Below are 20,133 nucleotides of genomic sequence, written 5' to 3'. Positions count from 1 at the left end.
CATAAGTACAAATAGTCCTATCAGTGATTTCTTGAAGAACATAATAGTTTGGGGTTGAAAGAGGTTTTGAATATCATTTTTGAATTGAGAACAGTTGATTTTTATCAATCCAGTTTATTTGTGTTTAAAATTTAGAATTTTAAAGATTTTTTTCCCATTCCCTAGAAGAAAGCAGCATTCTAGGTGTTTTTCTGAACATTCAGAGACCTGGAGTGAGAATCAAGAGGCTTATTTTTTTTAGGATTTTGTTTTGAGATGCTAAAGAGCCATTTCAATGGAATAAAGATTGTTTCTTAGGTCTAGATTTTTATACTATGGGAGCTGCTAAATGGAATTTCCCTCTTTAATTCAATCAGTACTCCAGCCACTTTGGACCAGAACTATATCATTTGTGAGCTGCATCAAAAAATCAGCGTGCTTTATTCCTTCCTGAAGAGTCATCTGAAAAAGAAGAGTATCGTGTTCTTTGCTAGTTGTAAAGAGGTACCTTTCCCCCATTTCTAAGTCATTCTTTGTTGTATTCTTTCTATCTTTGAAGAGCCCAAACTGTTTTAAACATTGCATCTAAGGGATGCAGGTTTGGATATTTTTATCTTAGCTTATACCATTTTAAAATTAATTTTTATGTTTTTAAACTCTGGCTTTTGTCTACTAAGTATCAATTCTAAGACAGAAGAGCTGTAAGAGCTAGGCGATGGGGGTTAAGTGACTTGCCCAGGGTCACACAGCTAAGAAGTGTATGAGGTCAAATTTGAACATAGGACCTCCTTTCTCCAGGCCTGGCACTGTATATCCACCAAGATTCCATATTTTTATTTATTTTTTTCTTTATTTTACTTTAATAATAAATTTTCATATCCCACACTTTAAATGTGAAAATGTTTTAAGAAACCTATTTCCTACAAAATATTAGTTATAATTATTTTCTATCTGAATCACATATTACTTCTGTATTTTCCCCATCTACCCTCATGTTCAGGGGTTAATTTGGACTTAGTAAATTTAAAAATATATTTTGGCTAATTTAGCATTATGAAAAAACATTGGGGGAAGCTAGGTGGCTCAGTGGATAGAGAGCCAGGCCTAGAGAAAAGAAATCCTAAGTTCAAATGTGGCTTCAGACACTTCCTAGCTGTGTGCCTCTGGGCAAGACACTTAACCCTCATTGCCTAGCCCTTATCGCTTTTTTGCCTTAGAACCTTAACTTAATACAGAAGGTAAGGGTTTTAAATAAATGATCTGGGGGAAGAGTTGGATAGAATTATGATACAAATGCTCCTGCAGATTTGGAAATTTAATAGTTACCTTGAAATTTTAAGTGGAATCTCCTAGTTCAAAGAAAGAACTAATTCTACTCTTTATTCCACTCTTCAACCTACTGTGAGATGCTTTTCTCCTAAACAGTAGAGAGCTTCTAGCTCTCATTATGGTGCTATAGACTTTTGAGATGGTAAATGAAGAATTTGAAAATTCCCAAGAAGAAAGATTTGCTAGATCTTTATTTAGATCTGATATTTAGATACCCAGCAGTGCCTCTTTACAGAATCTTAAAATTTATTAAATATGTTTAGGTTTTTAAGGCCTGTTTCAGTTTCCAACATTTTTTAAAAGATTTTTTTAGTAGATGGTCCCTGGAAAATTTTCAGGGATTTCTCTGTTTTTGTTTTTTCTTTTTCTTCTATGCTTGTGTAAGCCAGGGTTTTCAGATTAAATGGGAAGGGACATTTTCTTTTGTTATTTTGTAAATGCTTTTAATTTAGGTTGGTGAATTTGAAGTTTTAGTGATTATGAAATTGGTGATACTCAGTAAGTAGAGTTCTAAGCTCTTACTCCCCATCCTACCTTCTAGTTGCCATTCTAGAAGTGCCAAGTTTACTACTCTTTCATCTACTCACAGGTTCAGTATCTGTTCCGAGTCTTCTGTAGGCTACGACCAGGTATTTCCATCCTCGCTCTTCATGGCAAACAGCAGCAGATGAGAAGAATGGAAGTCTATAATGAGTTTGTCCGCAAGAAATCTGCAGTGCTCTTTGCTACTGACATTGCAGCAAGGGGACTAGGTAGGTAACCTTCGGTTTGGAAATGGGTCCATGCTTATAGTGAATGACAGTGTTCGCTGCTTATTTTTAAAGAGCTGTCATTGATAGAATTTAAATGAGCAGGAAACTGAAGTAGAGTGATTTTTCTGCCCTCTGATTTTACAGTAGGCAGAACATGAGTAAATAAGATCTTTATTTCCATTTTTTGTGCTTCTTTACATGACTTTACTTCTTCAAGTGCTATGCAGTGCTAACCCTAGACTATCAGATCCTGAAATTGAGCTAATAATTCAACTTAAATAAAGGGTCAGCAAATTATAGCTGATTATAAAGGCCAAATTCAGCCCCTAGTTTGCTGATCATTGGTTTAATTAACCTTCCTCATTTTATGAAGAAAATGAGATTGAGAGTCCAGATGATTTGCCCAGTCATATAGTGAGTTAGTGGCAATGATACTATTAGTCCAGAGTTTTTTCTACTCTTCCTGCATTGCCTCTAAATATGAGCTTACATTTATATAATATGATAGGGTTTAAAGAGTATTTAACCTTTTTAAAAAATGACTCTGGGGTGTCATGACAAACATGTTATTGTATTATAATACAGTTTACAAGTGTATTTGGGGATGTGCAACAACAAAAATTTGTTGGTATCTATTAAAATATGTAGAACTGTTCACACTGAACGATTCTGTACTACTATACTGTCTACTTTTTGTAGTTTTTTGTCTTCTTTTTCTGCCAGCCTTTCAGTTATCACTATTAGTGCTCCACCTTCTAAGCCCTTATCTTCTAATCTCTTTGGTGGCTTAGAAACCAGATAACAAGATAGTTATCTGTAAGTGCCAAATAAGGAGAAAGAATAAAGCATATGAGATCTACTACATGTGTTCTGTGACAACAATTTTTCCTTCTTGGCAGACTATTTTCATTATTGAGGTCTTGGCCTTGTCCTGGCTCCAGATCCACATAGATGGTTATAGTTAGAGGAGATAATAGAGATCATTTAATCACTAAATCTGAGAATGTGAAGATCCCTCAGTAGCCACTGTGAAGGTCCCTCCACAGCCATCCATTATAGTCTATACATAGAATTCCCCATTGTAAAAAGCCTGACAAATGGCCATCTTCTTTAACCTCTTCATTTTTCAGTTGAGGAAATTGAGGCTCAGAAAGATTGTGACATATCTTAGTTACACACTGTAAATTCATTTGAATCTGGGGTTCTTTCACTCCAAATCCAGTGTATTTTCCATTATACCTTGTTCTGAAAGGTGATTGGGGGTTGCTTTATTAAATAAAATGTTGCTCTGGTTCTGTTTCTGTAGTTTGAGGAACATTGATAAATTGGAGGATATCTAGAGAAGGATATGGTTGAGGGGAGAGGCTTGAAAACATTTCACATTAGTGATAATTGAAAGGACTGTGTTTGCTTAGCTTGAAGAAGAGACAATTTAAGTTGGAACTTGATCACTGCCTTTCAGGTATTTAAAACACTGTTATGTGAAAGAGGGGTTAGCATTAGTTGATATGGATCCATAGTTCAGAACTAGAATCTATAGGGGAAAACTAAGAAGGCAGATTTTGACAGAACTTTGTAACTGAACTATACAAAAAACATTATGGGTTCTTTAGAGGGAACTTCATCATTGGAAACTAAGTTTTTCATAACTGGAAAACTTTAAACTAAGGTATTTTGGCAGGTGTTCTCAAGGGAATTTATACTTCATGTGGAGGGTAGGATTACATGATGTCTAGGAAACCTTTCATCTAGTATGATTCTTTGATCATATTTTGTTGCTGTCTGATAATTTTTAAAGAGGAAAAAATTATTTCCATGACTTTTTCTCTAAAATATTCATTGTCACTGTCCCACATGATGTTGGACAACTTGTAAAGCATGTATAGTTTGTGACACAGACTCTCAGTTATGTACTGTTTTGTTGTTTACTTCTTAGTTATGTGCTGACTTTGTTGTTTACTATTTCATATATATATTATAATTTTGTCTCCTGAATTAGATGGTAAGTTTTTTGAGATCAGAATAATTCCAGAGTCTCTGTAGCTTCTATATAGGACTGAATACTTGCTCATTTAAAATACTTGTTTGACTTGTTTTTTGACTATGAGGACAAAAAATGATTTGATATGAAAAATCAATTTTTGTCATCATTTTCATGGTGGCCAAGAACACAACAGCTGAGTTCATGATAATGAAGTGTACTTCCTTCTGGTTTTTGGCTAAAGGTCTTTTTTCTTTCCTTTTTTACAAGCAGTCTTATTTTTCTTTGTTAATGTCCATTTCTTCAAAAATCACATTTTACTCTTTGGAATAGATCATAAGGTATGGAGATAATTTTGATCCATCTAGATCCTTTCATTGTACAAACCATGTCGTTAGTCTATCCCTGGGATAGAAATTGATCTGAAAGTCTTAAGGCAAAATTCATAAATTGTTGAAGGAAGCCTACTTTACATTGTCAAAAGTAGATCCCCCTCTGACAAGGGAAAGCACAGCAGCCAGATAAATACTTTTTATAAATTCAGAAGCTAGTCTTATTGCTCATTGGGTTTCTCTGAGAAGTGGGCCACATCCCATTCATTTTAATCATTAAACATCAGGGAATTTTATTACCTATATGGCATCTACCTTCCTTATGTCATGTGGAACTATATTCTGTTCAAAACACCATTATTATTTAGCAACCCAAGATAATGTTAATTTTAGTTTACATTGAGATAAGGGAGACCTGTTTATTGTCCACTAGCATTTGGAATTCATTTTAATTTTAATCTTGTTTGCAGATGATAACCATTAGTTGGATATGTGACTGAGTCCTGATTAACTATCACCATATTAAATAAAAATTGTGTGGAGGGGCCAGTTTTGAAAGTGATTTTAAAAAATTTGACATTTCTTCTTATACAGATTTTCCAGCTGTGAATTGGGTCCTTCAGTTTGATTGTCCAGAGGATGCCAACACCTATATCCATAGAGCTGGCAGAACAGCTAGGTGGGTAATCACCTTAGTTCTTTGTTGCTGTTTATAAGCTTAGAAAATAAAACAAATCTTGTTGTTTACTACTCTATCCTGGCTGTCCTAAAAAGATCAGCCAAAAATTTGCAACCAAATTAAAGTGGAGAAAACCAGATACTATAGCATTATGCAATCACTAGTTTGTCATTGTGTTGCTTGAATTGATATTCCCTAAGGTCTCTGCTACCTTTATAATTTTCTGTTTTCGCTTTTTAGCCTTTAGTGGAAATGGTTGAGGTGATAGGAATTCCATAATCTTATAGAATCAGGTTATATGTCCATTTTCTTTCCCTCCCCTCTTCTCTCTCCCCCTACATCCATTATCAGAATAGAAACTTCTTATATGTGCCCAGGATCCATTGCTAAGGCTCATAGAACACAATAATATTTAAATAATTTATCTTAAATTAAAAGAAATACTATTTAGATTTAGTGAATTTCTAAATGAAAAAGTATTCTTTTAAAAATATACTTATTATATTGATATGTGTGTAGACTAAATAAAATGGAAGTCTGTATTGTTTCTGCTTTAATGAATAAACATAAATGATTTGGAATGGACAAACTAATTTTATTATAAGTGGATACTTGTAAAGGGAATTAGGGTGATTTGGAAATGAAATCATAGAATTATTGAGCTAGATGCTTTTTTCAGGGGTATTTTAAACATTCCATTGATTATCAGAACATCTTTTTTTTTCTTTATTAGCTCAGATTATTTAGATTGGCAACTTTTCTTGCTTTTGATATGAGACAGATTTGAAAGTATCTCCTACCTTATAGTTTTGTTTTTATGGCTGAGACTTCATTTTTTATTGATTATTAACTGAGATTTTTAAGATTCATCTATGTATATGTACACAAATGTTTTCATTGGCTAGATAAGGTTTTTCAAGCATAGATGCCATTTAAAAAATTGTTCCATTGTCAAATTTTTTTCTAGAAATGTTTGACTTCATCATCTTTTCATTTTTATAAATTCATGTTATAAATAGCTCCCATCATTCATTTTTCTTTTTGGACAATTTCTTTGTAGAGCATATCCTGACTTGTCCCAAACAGTCATCAAGTCAATGTTTCAACAATTGTAGCTTTTGTTGTATATTACTATTTTATTCCCTACAAAGGTTGAAACTTTTATAGTATACCACTAGCAATGTGGGCCCATTTTCCTAAATTTTTACTGTATTATGTGTTACAATTTTTATTTCTCCTAATTTTTTTTAAACCCTTACCTTCTGTCTTAGAATCAGTACTGTGTATAGAAGACTATTAAGTTCTAGGCAATGAGAGTTGAGTGACTTGCTCAGGGTCACACAGTTAGAATGTGTGTAGGCTAGCTAATTGTTTTTAATTGCTATTGAGATTGTAATTTTTTTTCCTTGTAAAACTTAAACATGAAGAAATATAGATAGTAAATTTTAGAGGAGAAAGATGGGATTAGTTGCATCAGAGATACAAAGGAAGCTTTCCATTTTGAAAAGGCTAAATGAGGTATTTGGGCATGTAAAAGGTGATGGAACACTTTCTGGTAGATCTATGGAATATGATGATATAACGAGGTTTTCTCTAATTTTTCTAAGGCCAGAACTTTGCAATAACTGATACTTATATATACTTTTTATTTATATATTCCCCCAGCAGTTTTTGAGCATCCCTCCTACTAATTTACATTTTTATCTTACTTAGAGGACTTTCATGTCAAACTTTTACTGAATATAGATGCTGCCTATGACTTTAGGCTACATCAAAGAATGGTGATTGTAATCTTTTTTTTGGTAGTGCCTAAGTGGACAAGGAAAGATAGCATGGTACAAAGGAAAGAACCTGAGTTCCAATACTCCCTCTTTCATTCCCTCTGAGACTGGGCAATTCACTACTATAAAATAAAGGGATTGGACTTCATGACATTTCAGGTTCCTTCCAGTTCTAAATCTATGGTCCTGTGTCTTGCATATTTTTACATAGCATATTATTTCAAAGCTTTTGACATCATCAGTAGCTACAGTAGTGATGACCATTTATTGAAAGAGATATAAGGATGTCTTATCTCATTAGATTAGTATTTTATTCTTATGATCATGAAATCTAACCTGTTTATAATGAATTTGACTGTTCTGGTTCTGTGATTTCTTTAAGTAAGGAATTCAAGGTGAGGAAACTCTCCTTACCAAAACAGATCAGCCCCTTCTCTTCCCATTTATGGTCTTAAAGAGTTGTCTGAGGCCCTGAAATATTAAATGACTTAGTCACATCCTTCACTTCATCAGGATGTGACAGAGCCTCTGTTCCTAATCCCAAGGCCAGCTCTCTATCCATTATATTGTATTGCCCTTTAAAAATGTTTTGTTCTCAAGTAATGTCATTTTAAAATGTTTCTAGCTTTTAGAACCAGATTTTCTTATTCATTTCCAAACTTATTATTTTTCACTTAAAAAAAAGCCATTTGATTGATGGAAATTATCCCATGGCCATCTTCAAATTTGAACTTGAATTTCTTAATATTTATAATTAGGATTTTCTCACTTAAATTGTTAATTTCTTTTGCCTGGAAGGGATGGAGTAAGATGATAGCATATTAGGAAACCCGCTGTATTAAAAAAAAAAGATTAATTTAGTGGAGGGATCTTAATTAAAAATCATTATGTTGACTATGCATTTTGTCTTAGCATTGTTTATTTCAAATATTTAGTTATTATATTTTATGTGGATCAAGTAAGAATTAGGTTTTTGGGGAAATCATCATTCTCTTATTGGGAAAATTAGTGTTTTTAGTAAACAAGTATTACCATTATACCCTAGGATGCATAGGTATAACCAAATCCCCAAATACTCTCTAGCAGTGTTTTGTAAGTGCTTTTGTGAAATTATGATAATGAAAACTAATTAAAGACATATGAATGAAAAATTTGAAACTTCCTTAATACAGTAAATTTCATGATTTAATTATTACCTGGTGTTTTCTATCTGTTATACAGTATCAGCCTGTATGTCATGGAAGAAGGAAGACAATTAACATTGTGTTCCTACCAAATTAATTTACTTGGAGGAGCAATAAAAAACCCTAGCACAGTGTGAGATTCAGGAATAGGGTCCAGCCAGTATGACTCAGGATTTTAAAAGTAAATTGAGAAAAAAAAAATTAGGTGTGATGTTATGTTTGTGTTTCATACAGGTATAATGATAGTAGTGTGTTTAGTTTTTGTGGAAGGGTCAATGCTTATGAATCGATATTGTTAGCTATAGTACTTAATAGAAGTCTTATAGTCACGTTTCCAATATACCGCTCCTTTTTTTTGGTAAAAGAATCCTTTTTTGTGTTCATAGAAAAAGTGTAGCAAAAAAACACATAGTGACCACATGTGACTGAATGCAGTACTGAGAGGGGAAGTATGTTTCTCTGTCCTAAATCCAGAATTGGTCATCCTATTTAATGTTAGTTCAGATTGTTGGAGGCATTATGCATTTTATTTTCTTGCTTTTGCTTTCAGTTCAGTTATAGTTCTCAAATATGTTGTTTTCTTCACTCTGCATTAGTTCGTATAAGTCTTCTTCTCCAAATTCCTCATATTCACTGTTTATTGTGGTGCAAAATTAATCTATTATATCCACATGCTACAATTTTCTGAGCCAATCTACTTCATTTCTAGTTTCTTAACATGATTAATCAATTTTAAAAGAAATCATATTAAATTGATTAATTTTTTTTGGAGGGAGGAACTAATTTTTCTTGTATTAGTAACAGACATATAGGCAAAACTAAATGATCGTGTTTTAATGAAGGATTTATAAACTTAAAAAAATTTTTTATTATATTCCTGACAATGATTCCCAAAACAAAGTCTGTAACAAGCCTTCTATATTCTGTGCTATTCAGCCATTGAGTTAGTGTGTTCAGTTTTAGACATGATATATTTTTTTAAAATATATTTTACTTGATCATTTCCAAGCATTATTCGTTAAAGACATAGATCATTTTCTTTTCCTCTCCCCCACCCCCCATAGCCGACGCGTAAGTCCACTGGGCATTAGATGTTTTCTTGATTTGAACCCATTGCTTTGTTGATAGTATTTGCATTAGAGTGTTCATTTAAAGTCTCTCCTCTGTCATGTCCCCTCAACCTCTGTATTCGGGCAGTTGCTTTTTCTCGGTGTTTGCACTCCCATAGTTTATCCTTTGCTTATGAATGGTGTTTTTTTCTCCTGGATCCCTGCAAGTTGTTCAGGGACATTACACCGCCACTAATGGAGAAGTCCATTACGTTCGATTATACCACAGTGTATTAGTCTCTGTGTACATGTTCTCCTGGTTCTGCTCCTCTCGCTCTGCATCACTTCCTGGAGGTTGTTCCAGTCTCCATGGAACTCCTCCACTTTATTATTCCTTTTAGCACAATAGTATTCCATCACCAACATATACCACAGTTTGTTCAGCCATTCCCCAATTGATGGGCATCCTCTCGTTTTCCAGTTTTGGGCCACCACAAAGAGCGCAGCTATGAATATTTTTGTACAAGTCTTTGTGTCCATTATCTCTTTGGGGTACAGACCCAGCAGTGCTATAGACATGATATTTTTAAAGGGACATTGACATATTGGCATGTGCTCTATTAAGGAACTTAGATTCTAATGGTGAAGATAACAGATGCACATCCAGGTAAGAAATAAAACATGGGTGGTCTCAGCCTATTTCTAAATTGGAGGCCCTGAAAACAACTCACCAATGGAGAAAAAGGGGGTCTGTCTATATGGTGGAGGGATATTCTAATGTGAGAAGGTCCTAGGTGCTGTGGAAGGTTCCAAAATGAGAAGAAAATTGAGTTTTGATGGGAAAGCCCATGGACAAGCACAATCAAGAATAATGAATAATTTCAAGCTATTTTCTGTGAACATTATTTTGTGAACAATATTTTATCTTTTTTGCCTTGTCCTCTCCTATTGAATTATTACTTCAGGGCAGTAACTTCTTTAAAAAAAAAAAACAACCCTCTGTATTCCTAGAGTGTAGCATAGTGCCTTGTGCAAGAGAATGCTTAATTGCTTATTGAAGGTGTTAGGTGACACATGTCATTGCTTTTATCTGAGGCCTGTCATTGACTGAACTAGAAGAAAACTGTCTCATGAAAGAGGGTTTTGATTTATTCTGCTCAGCCATGGAGAGAATAAGAACTGTTAAGTTGAAGTAAGGAACCTTAACATAAGGAATCACTTCTAAGAGCTCTTTTGACTGGAATGGGGTATCTCATGATAATCGAATTCTTCTGGTAACTGGCTCTTTTCCCATTGGAACTGAAGTGACCACTTGTTGGGTGATACTGTGAAGGTAATTTGTTAGACAAAGGAATTGGAGTAGATCTCTGAAGACCCCTGTAACTCTTGGATTCTATTCTCCAAGCAGAATGTAGTACATAGATAGCAGAATAGTACTGTTTCTTAATGGTATTCAGTGTTATTTCTGATTCTGGTTCAGTAGTCTACAACCTCTCCCTCTGGAGAAAAATAAGGGCAGGTAGGATTGCACTGGAGTATTTTTTTTTCTTTCTTAAATCAGTTCTTATTAGTAAATACACAACTTTATAACTAATTTTTAATACATTTTAGCATCAGTTTATTGAAAATAATTACATAGCTAACATTCAGAATTAGTCTTTAATTTTCTAGTTCTTTAGCTAAAAAGCTTTCTGATTTTCACTCAGAGATGTTAATAGTTAGTAACTTAGAATAATTGGCTTCTATAGGTCATCCTTCATAGGCTTCTGCCTGTATGTCTGCTTCTGCGTAAACTCTTTTGCCCAGTATAGCATCCCTACTTCCACTGTAGATAGGCTTAATGGAATCACATTTTTAACTCTCTCTTAGTCAGTTGATACTTATTATTTATGTTTTGTTGTTCCCCTTCTTGTGTTGAGATTCAGAATCACATCATTGTCAGCCCTTCACTGTGTGAGGCATTCTATTTTATGAACTCTTTCTAGCAGTTCATAATGGACAGTTCATAGTGGACATTTATTGAATCCCTGCTAGGTGTAAGACCCTCTGCCAGGCACTGTGGGAGAGACAAAGATAAAAGGGGTAGTCTCTATGTTCAAATAACTTGAATTTAGGAGGTAATATAAAAGACATACTATTTATGATGAGAGGCAGATTGGCAAGTATTGTTGGAGGGGAACAAGTGAACAATGTAGGGACTATTATGGATAAAGCACTTTGAAGCTCTTATGAGTAGTAGTCATGGTGGCATCATTTTCAACCTCAATTGTCTCATGCTTTTATAGATATATAGAGTTGCTATTGAAGAAATTCCCTCTACTGATGTAGATCAGACTCTACTCAGCATTTTTCTATTTTAAAGATTTGCCTAGTCTACTGAGGGTTAAGGACTTCTTAAATAGCATATATCAATGGTATACTTGAACCCAGTGTACCTTTTTAGTTTTTCTAAGATTGACACTTTGTTCTCTTTTCCTTTTCCATTGTGGTAGATGTCAGAATGTGGCCCCTTCCTTTTTTCCCCACCTAGTTTTAGATTCATTTCCATCTCAGATATAGTTATCTCACTTAGCAGAGGTACCTGCTAGATTTTTAGATGTAGTGGTTAAAAGGACAAAGTGGTTCCTTTCTGTGTGCTTCTTCATTCCTAATGACAGATGGATGTTATTGGTAACTTATGGCATGAGGATAAAGTTCATGAAGGGTATATTCAAATCCATTCGACTAACTTTGATAAAGCATCTATAGCATATCATAGATACTATAAATCTAGTTAAATTTTTGCCTCCTGGAAATGTAATTGTAAATATTTGCATATTGAGCTTTGTATTGATGGCTGCAGAGATGGAGAGGAGTTGGAACAGAATTTCATTGTATCTGGAGATTGAAGATGTTAATTTAAAAAATAAAGTGTTAATTCAGTTTCTAATGTGGCCATTAATCTTTAAAACATGAGTGTTTGGTCCTTTTTAATTAATGTCAAATATTCTGAATTAACTATTTTAGTTGTATATTCATGGGAAGTTGTTAGCATATATAGTGTCTATTCTTTGAAATTTTAATAAAAACCAGTCAAATTGCTATTTAAAAGTTATCATTAATGAACTTAAAGATAATTAGAAAGTTTATTGGGCCATGAGAGTACATAATTGAATTGAATAAAGCTAAATGAAAATTTGAAACTAATTAAAATCCTGTGTTGTTATACAGTAATTAAAACCAGGCTTGTGAATAGTATTTGCTTTTGGAATTGAACTATGATTTTGTGAATATAGGAAGAAAGATACATGAAAATAAAGTCTACACTAAATGCTTTTCTGGAACTTGAAGGGCTTAAATTTTGGGAATTGCTTTTTTCCCTTTTGGATCTTTATATTTTTTTCATAATCTTCTTGAGATGCAAACCGCTGAATTTTTTTGTTCATTATTTTTTGAATTTCTACCAAATGTACCATATTATACCCTGAGTATGAGAGAGAGGGTGACAGAATGGACAGAATCTGGGATATGAAGACAATGAGACCTGCCTTGTTCTGTTATCTTCTTTAAGACTATCAATCTAATAGGTCATGTTGTTTATAGGTAGAATGACACAATAAAGGATACATTAATTAATTGCCAAAGAATTAATTGCCAAAGAAGTTCTATTTCTTTGTAAGGTGATTAAAAGCAGTATAGGATTATCATTCTGGCAGTTGTACCAGTCAGTCAGTTAACAGGCATTTTATCCACCTTGTGCCAGGTTCTAGGCCATAGGTTTGCAAAAACAAAGACTAAAGCAGTTCTTGCCCTCAAGGGGCTTATATATGTATTATTGTTGATCAATTGTTCATTCATGTCCGACTCTTCATGTAGACCGTAGCTATCCTTGGAGTGTTCTTGGCTAGGATGTTGGAGTGGTTTGCCATTTCCTTCTCAAGTGGATCCTTTATTTATATATATAGGTATATAGAGTTATACCTGTATTGGTATATACAAAATAGTCACAAGGTATTTTTTGGCAAAGGGCAAAAGCATTTAAGGGGAATCAACTAATACCTCATATACTCAGTGTTGAAGGGATTCTGAGGGATAGAGGTAAGAAAATGTTGAGGATAGCTTGAAGATAGTGAAAAATAGTTGAGGAAAGGGTCCAATTAGGAATCGATCACCTTGGGTTTGGTGAAGGAGTAAACTAAGTTATTGGCAGAGGCTGGAGATGTGGAGGTAGAAATGACAAGATTTGTCAACTAATTGGATATTCTGGGAGTGAGGAGTAAAGGATGGAGAGACAATGAGGGAGAGTGAGTAGTTGAGAATAATTGGGGATTATTAACTTTAGTGAAATCACAGTAAATATGGAAAATGGCTTTTCTCCTTTCACAAGCTTTCACAATCTTTCAAACAAAATGATTTCCCTCAGAATTTTGCAGAAACACTTTGCTGTATCCTCTTTGGCCCTCTTTCCATTAGGTTTTATGTAAATGAGCAAGGGATTTTGGAAGCTGATTTAATGAATGATACCTTATGATACATTCTCTAAACTTCAAACTTTCTTTATAAGACATTTAATTTTAGAAGCTATGAATCCAATCTCCTGTTATATTTTGGACATGATTAAATGAAAATAAAGTTTGCCTTAAAAAGTAATCTTATTAATTTTATTTTGTTGGGGTTGAGAATTGAGTAGGTATAGATTTTAGGTTTTTGTGGGTTTGGCAAAGAATAACATAATTGTAGTTATTCTCTGTCTCTTAATAAATTTTTATAATCTATGCCGGGCCACATTCTGTAAGTGTTGGGTTACATTAGTGTGAGGTGTTCCTTTTCAGGTAGAATATGATGGATTCCACTAGGGGACAGCAGAAGCCAGACCTTCTCATTTCAGAATTAATGACACATGTCTAGGCCTCAAGAGGCAAGCATAATAAGGTTGAAAGTAATTTGAAATTTGGAATGTGATAGCTGATGCAAAAAGTTCATGGTTTTCTTGTGAAGAAAATCATTACTGGAAACACTTAACAAGTGTTTTATGGCATAGATACTGAAAGGATAACTGAATAGCAACTTGAGTTGGCTGGTAAATTGAAGTAATAAAAATATAAGACAGTTGCTATGAGCATTGTTATTGAAGGTCACAGTGAGTATCCTTGATTGAGGTGTAAGAACTGGTGTTTGCTAGAGAAAATTCTTCTTTTAACTTAGATGAACTCCACAAAATACCTTCTCTTCTGCTACCTCGCCTCTAGAGGCTGCTACTTATTCACTAGAGGCCTATTTTCATCCCAGTATAAAGGAAGAAGTTTTGCTATCATTTGCAGTTGGTTTAAAGCTTTAAAAGGCAAATTCAGTCTTTTAATAACTATATGAAGGTGAATTAAAAACCAAATATGGGAACAGTAGAACATGCAGCAATGGGTACATTTGACATGGTTTTAGTAGGGTGGTTTTGTTGTGTGTAGGGTGAGCCTGGAGTCACAATGATGTGGGCTTATTTTCTACCTTTTCATATTTCCTAATTGTGTGATTTAGGTAAAACACAGCCTTTATCAGCTTCAGTTTATTATCTGCAAGATGAAGGTAATAACAACTATGGCAGTTCTCTTTTAGCTCATGAGGATTAAATGAGATGATATGTAAAATGCTTTGTAGGCTTTAAAGGGCTTTGGAAATGTCTCTTGTTATTGTTTTAAGTCATTGAGGGCTAAGCATTGACATAAAAATGTTCATTTCTATATTCTAAGTTCTAGAATTATCAGTAGTACCACAGTTACTCATTGGAGACTACATATGTATGAGCACATGACTTGGAATCAGTAAGACATGGGTTCTAATACAGCCTCAGATGCTTAAACTTTAGAAAAGTCACTTAATCTTTTTGTTCCCAAGACTCTTTCTTAGCTCTCACTATGTAGACCTGGATAATCCTTCAGTCCTCATTTCTTCTTATTTTTCTGCCTCCATTTCCCTTGCTGAGGGGGGGGTCTTCTGAAATGTTTCTGTTTTAGCTTTTGAGACTGGGAAGTAAGAGGTCATGTGTATGTCAGAGGGGGAAGATGATGGGCACAGTGGATAGAGTAAGGAATAGGAGCCTTCCTTTTTGTATGCCTCCCAGGAAGATCAAGTGAGACAATGTATTTAATATGCTTTGCAAATCTTACTGTGACAGAGAAATTTAAGTTCTCATCACCCCACTTATGATTGACGTAATTTTCTGCTGAATATAAATTTGAGAACTCCATCTCAATATATGTTTCTTTTTTCTTAAAAATGTAAAAAATAATTTAATATCTAATAATAAAATATTATATTTTATGAGGTTTATTAAGGATCGTTAGAAATCAAGGAGTAAAGAAGATACAAAATAAAAAAAAAAACACATGCCCATGGCTGATTAGCCCATTTAAAATCCCATGCTTAGCTTACCACTATACTTGCTACATCATTGCAAAGGAAAAGAGCGTGGGAGGTGTTACTGCCAGTTAAATACCAATTGTGATCTCACCAACGTGAAGACTCAGGAGAGATTATAGGGAATTCTGGGAAATACCAAGGACTTCTTGGGAATGAAGTCTAGGGTTCAAAATCTCCATTTATATAATAAATACAACTGACAGTTATATAGGTATATATTGCAAAATAACTTTACATTTATAATTTCATTAACTGCTCAGGATAAATATTATTTCCTACATTTTTCAGAGAAGGCCCTGAAGTTCAGAGAAAATCAAATGATTTGCCCAGTTGGATTCACACATCTAATAAATGTCAGAGATGACATTTGGACTCAGACCTTCTGTGCTCTATTCACTGTACCATACGTTCTTTGATTCCTTCTGTCTTCTAGATGATCATCAGTGCCCTTTTCCTTTCTCCAGAGGCTTTTTCTTTTCTATATGCAGTGCTGCAGTTTGTCAGATATTCAGACCTTAATTTTTGGAAGCTCTTTTGAGGGGAGGAACATATATTTCTCTTGATTATCTTATATCCTGGACTTGATCCAGCTTCCTTTGGCCAGACCAAACCATTTGGTTTAAATGTGTACCTTTTCCTACTACCTCCTAAGAGGCAAGTGTTTCTTCTCAGCTATGGCTGTATTATGCTAGGTAATGCCTAGCAAAGGACCTAGTCCCATCACTTTTTCCATTTAGGTTTGCACTGTGTGAACACTCCCTTATTTAAAAAAATTGGATTAAATTTTTTAAAATATCTTCTGGGAACAGAGCTGATAGGTTTTAATGATCCGCCCTCCTCCCCACTACATTAATTCTATAAATCCCTGTTCCTAATCAGTATGCTGTCAGTCTCCTGTTCAGCAGATACATTAGTTAGCATGGTTCCCTTTTCCAAAAAAGCCAATTACTTTATAGAGCCCTGCATTTGTCAGTGTTGAACAGAGCCCTTTTCTTGCTCATATTGTTAAGCTATTGAGTATCAAATTTCTTTGTTTTCAGGGTGTCTTCTCATTAGAACAGTTTTCATTTTGTTTTTGGATGTTTGAGAGAAAAGGCACAGAAATATGCCTCAAAATACCATATTTCCTTGGAATAAGAATATTGTCAGAATGTTTACAGTTAATTTTGTAGCCATCCTCATACTGAAAGAGGAGCCTAAAACCTAGTGTCTCTGTTCCTTCATGGTTTTTCCTTTCCCTCTGACTCTGATTTGTATTTTTTTTCTCTCTTACTGGATGAGTAAATATAACAAGAAGTTTATAATTGCTCCAGTTGAAGGTGAGGGGTTAGATTTGGTCTTAGTGAACATCTTAAATCCTTGTATACTATTAGAGATAATAAACAGTGCTTTTGATATAGCAAATTGTGCTTGAAGGGCCTAAAGTCATTGGCAAGAGAAAATGAGAAATAAGACAAAAGAAAGGGAAGAGACTGGAAAAATAAAAGAAAGGATACAGAGAAAGACGGTAGATACATTTGCTACTGAGTATGATAGATTCTTCCCTCAGTTTTGAGAACGCCATGCATTATCAAGCAATATTGCTCGTATCTGGTTCCTTCTCTCTACCGTCACTGTAGTCAGTCTCTTTTAGACCCTAATTTTTTCCTACCAAGATTGTTATAAAAGCCTTCTAACTGGTTTTTATGCCTCCATGCTATCTCCTGCAGTTTATCTTAATAATAGCCAACATTTATGTAAGACTTTCAGGTTTGCAAAGCGATTTTTATTTTATTCTTCCAACAACCCTGAAAAGTAAGGGATATTATTAACCCTATTTCACAGCTAAGAAAACTGAGGCAAGCTGACATTAAGTTCTGCCCTGGTCCCCACATCTAGTAAGTATCTAAGGCCAGATTTGAGCTCATGTCTTTTTGACAGGCCCAACATCCCCTGTGCCACTAGCTTCTCATCTTCTACTCCACTGCTTCAATAAACATTTCACTTTTGACCTTTAGAAACCTTCAGTATCTCATTGCCTACCAAGTGAAGTATAAACTCTTGATCCTTTCATTTAAGATCCCCCACAATCTGACTTTAGCCTACCTTTTCATTTTATCTTCTGTTTATACCTTTTAGTTCTCTACCCATTAGCCCAACTGTCCTATTTTCTGTTCTCTGTTATTATCCTATTCTTTTTCCTGACTTTGTGTCTTTGGCCATACTGACCACACTTTTGGAATAGAACTTTTCCTAGTGCCTTCCTGTGCTACCCCTTTGATCTGTAAATCCTTCTTTCAGGGTCTGCCTCAGAAGTCATGCTCTCCATGTTGCCTTCAGAATAAGACCTTCTGCTTTCCACTGTGAAAATTCTTTTCAAAAATCCCCTGACTCTTTTGCCTCTACTTTTTTCCTTGGAATTTACCTATATCTTCTTATTTCATAGTTCTTTGTGTATGTTTCTTCTGTTAAATTCCTTTAGGATTATAGGACTTAACTATGTATCTTTAGCATATGACATCTATCTTGTTGCTCGGTCAATAGGGATTTATTAAATATTTGTGCAAAGCACAAAGATAAATGTGAAATGGTACCTGTTCTTGAGGAATTTACATTCTAATGGGGAGACATGTTCATATGTAAGTGTATATATGTATATATATACATACATACACACACACACATATATATATACATATAATATGTACAAAATAACTACAATGAATCAATCAGCAAGCCTTTATTAAGTATTTATGATGTATCAGGCACTGTGCTAAGAGCTAGGGACAACCCCCCCCCCCCCCCCCCAACAAAAAACAATCCTTGCCCTCAAGGGCTGAAGATAACATGTAAGTATATATATATGTATGTTTAGTTGTTTTGATTCTTCATGACCCCTTTGGGGTTATCTTGATAAAGATATTGGAGTGGTTTGCCGATTCTTCAGCTCATTTTTGCAGATGAGGAAACTGAGGCAGACGAGCCTAAGGAACTTACCCAGAGGTCCCACAGTTAGTAAGATCCTGAAGCCAAATTTGAATTCAGGAATATGAATCTTTCATATTCCAAGCCTAGCACTCTCTCCACTGTGCCACTCAGCTGCCCATTTGTACACAGACAAGATGTGTACAATATAGGTAAAATGTAATCTCAAAATAGAAGGTAATTGCAGTTGGAGCAAGCAGAAAAAGCTTCACCTAGTTGCTTGAGTTGAATCTGAATTGAAGTCGACTTCCAGGAGGCAAAGGTGAGAAGAGAATACATTCCAGACAGGTTTGAGAGAGAACAGTATAAAGGACTTTGAGATGGGAGATAGACCATCACTATTTAATTTTTTCCTACTCTTGCTTTGAATGGCTAAAAGCTTTTTCCTCATTCTATACCAGCATATTAAATGGGAAGATTGAAATAAAAATACTTTCTAGCATAGCTAAAAATGCCAGTAAAGCTGCAGAAAGAGGAATGGGTGGTGATGGTCATCACTTTTGATCTATTTGTTGCCCAAGATCAAACTGTTCACAGCTTCTTTTACTGGGTAGCTGTGGGGCCATGGGCAAACTTCTAGCTTCTCTGAGCCTCTATTTGCTTTTTTTTTTTCATATTTCCGTATTACTTAGTTTTATAAGCAATTGTTTTTATAGAGCCCAAACTCTGAGACATACAGCTAAATAAACAAGTGATAAATCATATGTTTTCATAAGTCCTTCAGAATTGTTCTAGATTGCACTGCTGTTAGTTATTTGCTTATTTTTCAAAAAAGAACACTACCATTTGGTTGTAGTTAGGCTCAAATGTATCAGATGATTGTTTTGTTGAGAGCTAATTTCTTAACAACTTTTCCTCCTTAGATTTTTAGTGAGGGAATATATGTAGCTTAGTCTGTTGTTGAAGTGATTAAGAATAGTACCCTTTAGCTTTAACTCTTAACTTCTGTCTAACCATTCAGTAACCGATAGTATCATCTTTCCCTATCCCCCCCAACACACATACACACATAGGGTCACAAACCTGGTAAGTGTTTGAGGCCAGATTTGAACCAAGGTCCACTGACTACAGGCCTGGAGCTCTATCAGCTGAGCCACATAGCTGCTTCCACCCATAGTTTCATAAAGATTAAATAGTGATGTACTCATCTATAATGATAATCCTAGCCAGTATTTCCAGGTTGTCTGGCTGTGTGAAGGCATGGCATTTTATGTCTTCTATTTATTTGATAGTCAGGAACTTAAAAGTTTTCTTTTCTTTTTCTTTTCTTTTCTCTTCTTTTCCTTTCTTTTCTTTTCTTTTCTTTTCTTTTCTTTTCTTTTCTTTTCTTTTCTTTTCTTTTCTTTTCTTTTCTTTTCTTTTCTTTTCTTTTCTTTTCTTTTCTTTTCTTTTCTTTTCTTTTCTTTTCTGTCCTGTCCTGTCCTGTCCTGTCCTGTCCTGTCCTGTCCTGTCCTGTGGAAGACCACTTATTTTTAGCTTTCAGTGTTCTGCTTTGGTCTGAAAGAGTTCTAACATGAAAGAATATTGCTAACATGGTGATATCCTTAATCTCACTTCCTTCTAATCCCACCCCACCCCACCAGTTCTGTGTTTTGAGTAAACAGATTTGGCTCTTTAATCTTGAAGGCAATTTTATTTTTCTTTAGGACTTCAGTGTGGTTACTGTGAGGTGAGTGTGGCTTTTTGGACTGTGATATTATCCATATATAA

General features: G+C 34.6%; 1 protein-coding gene across 1 annotated transcript in view; it reads left to right on the top strand.

The window, feature by feature from the left end:
• Window positions 1-20,133, top strand: part of DDX10 (DEAD-box helicase 10) — a 370,510-nt gene that overhangs the window by 36,581 nt on the left and 313,796 nt on the right. The window contains exons 7-9 of the mRNA XM_007494873.2: window positions 357-483; window positions 1,898-2,060; window positions 4,968-5,052. Of these exons, the coding sequence (XP_007494935.2) occupies window positions 357-483; window positions 1,898-2,060; window positions 4,968-5,052 (375 nt within the window). The remainder of the gene's footprint in view (window positions 1-356; window positions 484-1,897; window positions 2,061-4,967; window positions 5,053-20,133) is intronic.

The sequence above is a fragment of the Monodelphis domestica genome, chromosome 4 (assembly GCF_027887165.1).
Source record: "Monodelphis domestica isolate mMonDom1 chromosome 4, mMonDom1.pri, whole genome shotgun sequence".
Lineage (NCBI taxonomy): Eukaryota > Metazoa > Chordata > Mammalia > Didelphimorphia > Didelphidae > Monodelphis > Monodelphis domestica.
Note: the sequence above shows the minus strand (reverse complement) of the source record. Positions and strands in the feature narration are given on the sequence as shown.